The sequence below is a fragment of the Chelon labrosus genome (genome assembly GCF_963514085.1).
Source record: "Chelon labrosus genome assembly, chromosome: 12".
In the NCBI taxonomy this organism is placed as follows: domain Eukaryota; kingdom Metazoa; phylum Chordata; class Actinopteri; order Mugiliformes; family Mugilidae; genus Chelon; species Chelon labrosus.
In genome coordinates, this window is record NC_140345.1 from 20,828,593 (window position 1) to 20,836,824 (window position 8,232).

At 45.7% G+C, this 8,232-nt stretch overlaps 1 protein-coding gene across 2 annotated transcripts in view; it reads right to left on the minus strand.

Moving 5' to 3' along the window:
* rspo2 (R-spondin 2) overlaps positions 1-3,545 on the minus strand; it is a gene marked incomplete at its 5' end in the record, with an annotated part of 53,910 nt that extends 50,365 nt beyond the window's left edge. The window contains one exon of one of the 2 annotated variants that reach the window (XM_084557565.1): positions 3,443-3,545. In XM_084557565.1, the coding sequence (XP_084413691.1) occupies positions 3,443-3,542 (100 nt within the window). The remainder of the gene's footprint in view (positions 1-3,442) is intronic. The other variant, XM_084557564.1, reaches the window with a different exon arrangement.
* Positions 3,546-8,232: the final 4,687 nt, after the last annotated feature.

The window sequence follows — 8,232 nt, forward strand, 5'->3', positions numbered from 1 at the left end:
CATCACCTGGATTAGAGTGGCATCATGTGAGAAGGCCTTGTTAACAGACGTGCCATCTGCAGGGGCTTTTTCACTTTTTCCGAAGGCAAGAGTGGCGAGGGCTGGTTTAAAAGCTGCTTCTTGGAGCGCTCCCTCCCGTCCCCCTTAGGCACTTAATCAACGTATTATATTGCGCCGGAGTGCCGGGTTCCAACATTAACACTTACACCCACAAACCTGGGACTTCGCGTGAGCTTTCATCGCACAGAGGCCCGATTTCCAGGGCTCAGAAAGACGGGGCGCTACATTGGGAAAGGCCTTTTAAGCGTATGCATCCAAAAAACTCAATTTTGAATATTCTTTACTTTTTTTTTGTTTTTGCTATTATGAAACTAATCAAACTAAAAGCACAGAGTCCACTCATAAGATTAAAAATACCTTAGGGTTTCAAGTTTCTGCTCACTCTTTAGTTGAAGAAGGGCTCATTCGGACACTAATGATGACTAGTTTCTGTGGATAATTGGCATCCATCCATCAGAAACAATCCACACACACACACACACACACACCCTCTTATTGCTTGCCGACTCTCAACACTAGTACAAAATGTCATGCATCTCTGACCTCACTCCCTCCGCCCTGCTGTACTGCGCTGGTTTCATCTAATCACTTTTGTCCTTCAAAAAACATCTGGGAACGCAGCGGAGTAACTGATTACACAGCTGAATAGGATCTGAAACCTGCCACGGCCCGCCGGGAATTCAAATTTGGGATTTTCTGTGTAGATGGGGAAGGGTTAACAGTATCGCATGGCAACTTTTCACCTCTTTTGACTGCCATTACCCATTCATTACCTGTTTAAACAGCTTAGGGCCCCACTGTGTATCTGCGTTCCTTCAGGCAGCGCTGGTACTCCAGCCTGATTTTATGTAGTCAGCAGGTGGCATCATTAGCCAGAGAATAAAAATGAAAAGTAATACCCTTGTGTCTAGCTATGATATCATAGCAGGGCTCATTGGCATCATTTCCCTGCTCCTAGTGGGCAGAATAGGGGGCAAGGAGGTGTAAATTTAATATGTTCTGTCATCTGTTTCGCATTTTCAATAATGCATGTGCACTAATACCACAGCCAAATGGGAAATCGGTCCGTGCCATGCAGCGTGTGAGCAAGACAAGATCAGCCACACAGAAACCACACAGAGATCCCGATCTCGACGGCGCTGCAGCCATATGCAGCGGTTGTTTAACGCCCTGATTGTGATGGCATCTCCGCCCCCCCTTACACCTCACACGGTGTGTCAACGGCAAAACTTTTTTCCTTTATTTTTTTTTTTTTTTCGTGCACGTAAAAATGAAATGGGCTTTTGTTAAATTATGCAGGATGTGTTTCGTTCCGCTTGAAGCAGTTACGCCTGGGGACCAAAGTGTGGCCAAATTGAGTTTCAAACGTGTCTGGGTCTCAACACTCCTGAACGGTTTGGATAGCTCACCGTGCATGCCAGACAGGCTGTATATAAAGCTGTCATAGGAACCTTGAGGGCTAGAAAAATATTCAAGCATTTCTGGGCCTATTGGACCATGATCTCTTGCACATGCTTCTTTCAATATAACCGTGATAAATAAAGGAAGGAAGCAAATACCGAAAACCTGGCCGGCTGCCACCCCTTGCTAGAATGGCACTTTTGGCCCAAAGTGCTGTTTCCCCCTCCAAACACACACACAGTCAACATTACTGTAAAGGCGAAAGCTGTACATATTTGCATGAGATTAGTCTGACAAGTGTAGCATCCGTCCCGAGAGCCGGGGGTAACAATATGTAGCTTATGGTGCTCAGCCCTAAAGCTGTTCTTGAGGTCAAATGTGTAAGTTAACCTCTTGATCTCATCCCTACTGGTTAACCCACCACCGCCGCCACCGCAGCCCCCCACCTCCTTTCTCTCTCTCTCTCTCTTTTTTTCCCCCTCTCCCCCACACACAAGCAGACACACATCACATAGATAAAGAGGCACCTAAAGACAAATGTGCAGACTGGATGGATTTGCAGCTTGACCATGCAGCATACCGCACAGATTTAAAGAAAGAAAAAAGAAAGAAAAAAAAAAAGAGATAGCTCACACTACGAAAATGACATTCTATCTCCTGCGTGCTATCTGAGATCACACGGTGCACAGAGAAAGAAACACACAGAGGAGCTGAAAAACGTGTGTGTGCCAGTACCCCGCAGTGATTGCCTGATTATTTGCAGATGGGCAGTGGAGGGCTTGCAGAGTGTGGAGGTTCCCCCTGGCACGCAGCGCATATGATTAAATCTGTGATTGCCTTACGATTTACAAGACCCCCCCCCCTCTACTTTAAATTACTTTTTATACTGTACCACGTCTCCGCGCGGGCCGCGCTATCAGCGTGAGCGGGTCTGACCAAGCCTCCTCTCACGGTCACCCCGAGGATCTATCTTGGCGATGCGTGTTATGTCACAGGTCCGAGGAGGGCTCTGCGGGGGCCACTTTCTTAATCCGACTGTCTCCTCATTCATTCGGAGCATAGAGTAGTATTTACAAAGGGGCTGATCCCCCCGCTCAACCCCTGCGCCTCCGCTGAGCGATTGTTATGCGGGTTTCCTACCAACTGTTCAAAGTGGTTATGAGATCAATTAAAACCAGCTTAGGGGGCTGGAGTGGAGATGTGCAATTCATAAGTCTGGGGATGGGGGTTCCGTATCTATTCATTAAATAGCACCCCTCCCCTCCTATAAGCTCTCTATAGACCGACTCGCATCTTTTTTTTTCTTTCCTTTTCTTTCTTTCTTTCCTTTTTTTTTTTTTTTTTTTAGCGGTATCACATGTAAATAATATAGGGCGCCCTTTGTTGAGGCCATAACACGGGGAAGTGGCGTTAATTGCCGGTCTGACGTCGTGCTTTAAATACGGTTAGCCAATCCACCGACACGACGTGTTTTAATAGTACTTTTGGACACACGCGTGCCCAAATTTGCGCACATTTTACGCACTAGTTACCGGCTCTGAAATCGTTACACAATGCCGAAAATCTTATTTCCAGGGCACGATAAGTTTAACCAGGAGCCAAAGTTGTGCCTTAGTCAACTATTTTTATTATTATTATTATTATTTTCAAATGAGTTTCTGGAATATTCCTGAATTTTGCTACGATCCGTGTTGGGCCGGCGACTCTCACCTGCGAGTTTAAAACTAAGATCCCGTATCTGGTGCCAATTTTCGGACTTTTCTGCCCTCTTTGTGCGCATCCCACTCTTACTCACAGAGAATGTATAGTATATATGTATATATAGAAGTAGGAGATGGACTTTTTACTGAATGTGTGAGTGATATTGTTTAGGGCTGTTGCCGTTGCCTACCTCGATACACACACACTAAAACTTTAACAATCTGTTTAAGTCACTCTCTGGATGATGCTCTAAGACCTGTAGGCTACAACTCCGTGTTACCTCTTTTGTTTCTCCTCCAGCGTTGCGACGGCGCCTGACAGTTGCTGTACTCCATACAGTTCAATACGATCAGGGCAAATGAGAAGAGTCGAAACTGCATCTGGACGGCGGTCTGTTGTTCGGACTCCGGTAAAAATGTGCCAGCTGGGCTTTGAATGGACTCTCTGACTTTGCAACGTCTTCCTCCAGTTTCTTTAGTCAATCCGCAAATGTGTCAAACATCAGACGAGATGCGACATGGTATCACGTCGCCGTCTGGGATCATTTTATGGAGCGCGCTGATCCTCCAGTCAGTAAAAGTGTCCGTTTTGGTGCGCTGCGGGGAGAATGACAAAGGAGGTTACTGTGATAACAGTGTAACGAAATCAAAACCTTCCTAAAACAATGATGCGCTGAGGTGATAGGGGGCGATTGAAACCAAAAGTGAATAGATCTTCTGTGTGTTAATGTGTTGGAACAATCGCAGATGCCAATGCAATGCGTACTGCTCAAACGCCCCTCTTCCAAAAAAAAAAGAGGAGCGCAACTGTGTGCGTAATAGTCGCCAAAACGCTCCGTGAGATAACGTGATGCTGTGTACCTTTTATAAGATAAAGTGTAAATCCGCTCCGGTCCACTTTTAGGTTCCCTCTGAGTGCAAGTGCGGCTCGGGAACATGCAGCATCCCTCTCTGTGAGCAGAAACTTGTGTCTCCAGAAGAGAACAGAGGTCCGAGGAGGAGGAAAAAGGTGGTAGCGGTGAAGGGAGGGGGTTTCCTTTCCTCCTCTCTGTAAAAAAAAAAAGGAAAAAAAAGAAAAAGGAAAAAAAAAAAAGCTTAGATTCCGTTTACCTGCGTTTCCCCCACTTAAGCTTGTCCCGTTCGTGTCCTGTAGCGCAGCAGAAACAAACTCACATGTGTTGCTTGCTTTAAAGCGGAAAATGAGAGCCGGCGAGTGAGTCTGCGTTTTGCGCGCTGCTGAGGTTCAGCGGTGACTGACTCCCAAAACTGGTCCTGATGCTCGCTGCCTTTTTCCTCATATAGCGTCGTGTCACCGTCACGTGTGGAAGATTTCAAGTTTTGTGTTTCTTCTAATTTAAGATGCTGAAGATGACATTTCGCGTAGTCTCCCCCCACCTCCGTTCCCCCAGCGCGCACTCGCTCACACTGGCCGGTACGGGGCTGCCTCTGGGTCCTAGCGAGCGTAAAAAGCTGGAAGCATATTCGGGTGAGGAGGGGGAGGCGGTGGTGGGGGGGTTAATCTAATTTTTAAGGGATATGGAGCTGCAGCTCGTCTGAGATGGGAAAAAGCGATATTAGATTGTTTCAACATCCAGAATATTCTTTGAATATTCAAAACAGGATCCTAATTCTTTGTGAGTCGATCACATTTACACCGCGTAACAGAAGTTTGAAAGCTGAAATCAAATTAAAGTTTGGTGAACCATCTCAAGTGGTCAACCTATCCTGGTTCAGCTTTATTAAACTAACCATAGCCCTATTAAACAATTAGATGCACCAACACAAACCATATATAAAAATGAATCTCTTGTCTGCACATTGCAAGCAGTCAGCAAGTCAACCATCCCGTCGCGCCTCTTTTATTGCCCCAACACCCTCCCCTCTCTGCAATTAATGACAATCTCTGCGCAGGCTGTAATTGTGGCGCTTAAATCATTCAATAATTTCTGGGTTTTCCGTGCCTTGACCCGTGACACCGAACCACGTGGCCTCATCTCAACAATCCGTCTGAGCCGGTCGACGGCCCCCCTCTCCTTCCCTCGGAACCATCTTACCTTGCGGGGGGAGAGACGCGAGGGGCTGGCACTCATCCACTCCTCTGTGACATTCAGACGCTGGCCGCTCGTCAACTCTCGCAGAGAATGATTACGCGCCGGGGATGAGACATGACAGCGGCTGGCGACGGAGGGTGGAGGCAAGAGGACAGGGGTGCGTAAATGCGGCCACGTGCAAACAGCCGGACAGGGGCCATTTCTGGTGGCGTCTTCTCACCTTCTTGTGATCAGAGTTGCAACTGCTCTACCCCCTTCAACCACTAGGTGTGGCACTTAATCTTCCATTTATTTCAGGAAATTATTTTCATGCGAAATCTCCAATAGGCTGTCCACGTCAGTGATTCTACAAGTGTGGGGTCAAGAAAAAAAAGTAAATTGACAGACTTTTGCAAGGCAATACACATATATAATATCTATCTATCTATCTATCTATCTATCTATCTATAATAAGGAGTGTAAGGAGTGTGTTCACTAATGGATGTGAGCTTCCTGTAGTTGCCTCTCATCTTTACAGCATTACACAATTTCATTTACATACTGCCTTTACACTTCAGACAGCGGAGAGACCAGTGAAAAAGCCTCAGGCAGTAAAACACATACACACACTTTGCTACTTAAACATACACACAGTGCAAGTTTCCATTTCCTCACCGGAACTGAAAAAATATGTGAGGCGGGGAAGAAAGCCTATGTGAAAAAAAAAAAAAAAAAGAAAGAAAGCACCTATGGCGACCTTTGTCCTGACTTTTGTTTATTTATTTATCCAGACAGCAGTGACAGACATTGTGGTGAGGAGGGTTGTTAGCCGCAGGCAGAGCTGCTGGTTTGGATCCCTCTCTAAAACAACATCTGAGAGTGCACGGCTAAGGTGAACGTGATAATTTAGGCCTCCGGCACTTTTATTTTCATGATGTGTCATGGAGAAGGGGGCCGGTAAACCAATCACTTTATTCCCTCCATCCCTCCCCTCCCGCTCATTGCAGTGCACAGAAGTGGAGGTGACGTCAGCATTTGGATGGTCTGGCTCGGAGCCCTCAGTGCCATAACAGCAATGAGGGGAGCTGCTGTGCACTCTGCTCATCAGAGGTCCAGACTGTTTTGTCACGGTTTACTTGGTTAAAATAAGAAAGGAAACAAACAACTTTACAAAAAAAAAAAAAAAAAAAAGTCACTCCACAGTGGTCATCGAAAAGTCAGAACCTCCAAAACGTCAAGGACGGGACGAGAGTGAGGCAAACTGAGAAAAGTTCAAGTCATATTTAGCAACTTTCCATTCTTGTGGCTCCAAATGGAAAGAGGGAAACTACAATATCCAGAAATAATCTAACATGACATTCACAAACAACGCTGAAACATTACAGTCCACATGAACAAACACTGCTTTATAGTCGCCATAAATCCACATGACAAAACTGTCTCCACTCTGGGTTCATTCAAGAGACGTTCTTGAGCTTTCATTGACTAATGCGGCAGTTTCAACATCCACCACTGGATCTGCTCAGGGTTATGTGATATAATCAAAAGACTCGGAACAGCTGTTAATGTGGACCTACTGGTTCTGATCAAAACCGCTGACTGTTTATAAAGTTGGACAGAGCGTCCCTGACGTCACCCGAAGATTTCCCAATGGTTTCGAAGCTCAGGGTGCCGGATACGGTCGTCGCCATCTTGGCAGTGTCTGACGCCGTCTAACTCCTGGTTAATTAAAAAAATGAATTAATTAAAAGGTGGAGCGTTAGTGGGGCAGGGGGCGCCTTAGCACTCAGCTAACGATCTGCAAGTGCAGCCCCCACTCCATAATAACTTGTAACGTTAGACATTAATTCATACAGTGAGCTACACTTATCAGGCAAAACATTAGGACTTGTGCCTCCAAAACAGTTGTGACTCATCAGAGAATGGACGTGGACCTTCTGAGAGTGTCCTGTGGTGTTTGGCAACAGGATGTTGTTAGTGGGGTTGAGGGGTGGGGCCTCTGTGGATCATCTTACAGCTACTTGATCCGTTTGGGATCTAGTGAATTTGGAGGCCAGGTCAACACCTTGTGCTGTTTTTCCATGTTTTTTTTAGTTGTTCCTAAAGTGTGTTTGTGTGTGTGCCTGTGTCAGGCTTCATCCTGCTGGGGATGGCTGCTGCCATCAAGGAGTGTCATTGCTATGGGGTGGGGGTGCCTGGTCTGGTCTCGGTGGGTGCTACATGTCTAGGTTCAAAAGTGTCCCAGCAGAACACTGAATTGTCACAAGATTGTCAGTGTTATTTACTTACGTGAAACTCTTGGCCCTCTCGAGGCATCTTCAACGCGAGATCTCCATTTGGCTCTTTTTGGCGGTCCTTATGGCAGCGAGCGGCCGTCGCAGCCGTGCTTTCAGAACTTCAATCCAGAACAGCGTTGTCGGGTCAGTCGAATGTTAGCTCCGCCTGCTGTGTCCTGGCAGAAGGGTAACTGCTGGGTGATGGATCACTAACTGCGCAGCTTGCAATTTGTGCAAGAATGTCACCGCAGACACTCAGTCCCAGTGAACTCGTCGTCCTTATAATTTCATCAGGATATATCATGTGTTTTTTTTTTTCCCACTCCCGTTTTTGTTTGTCAGCTCATTTGGTGATAGACTCGATGGGACATTTATTGAAATTAAAATCTCAGAGACTTCCACTTTAAACAATTGTGCAGTCAACTTATAAGAATATAAGAACCATTTTATCCTTAAATACCCACTGCGAACAAAGCACGATGCCAAACTTATTCCAGTTAAAAACTAAATAAATTGAAACCAAAACTAAGCTGAATGACTGTACATTACCCAGATACATTAAGTTCTGTTCACCTGCATATAAAACAAGGGTCATATTTAAGGCCATTTTCTTCTCTCTACAATGTAACAATATCTTCCAGTCTCTTGGTCTATTTAAAAGTATGCTGCATAAATAAATTGGAGTAGACCGTATACTTTGAAAAACCACTGAAAAAGCAGGTTTTCATATTTCACCTCAATTGTACACAGTGCTCTTATGTTTAT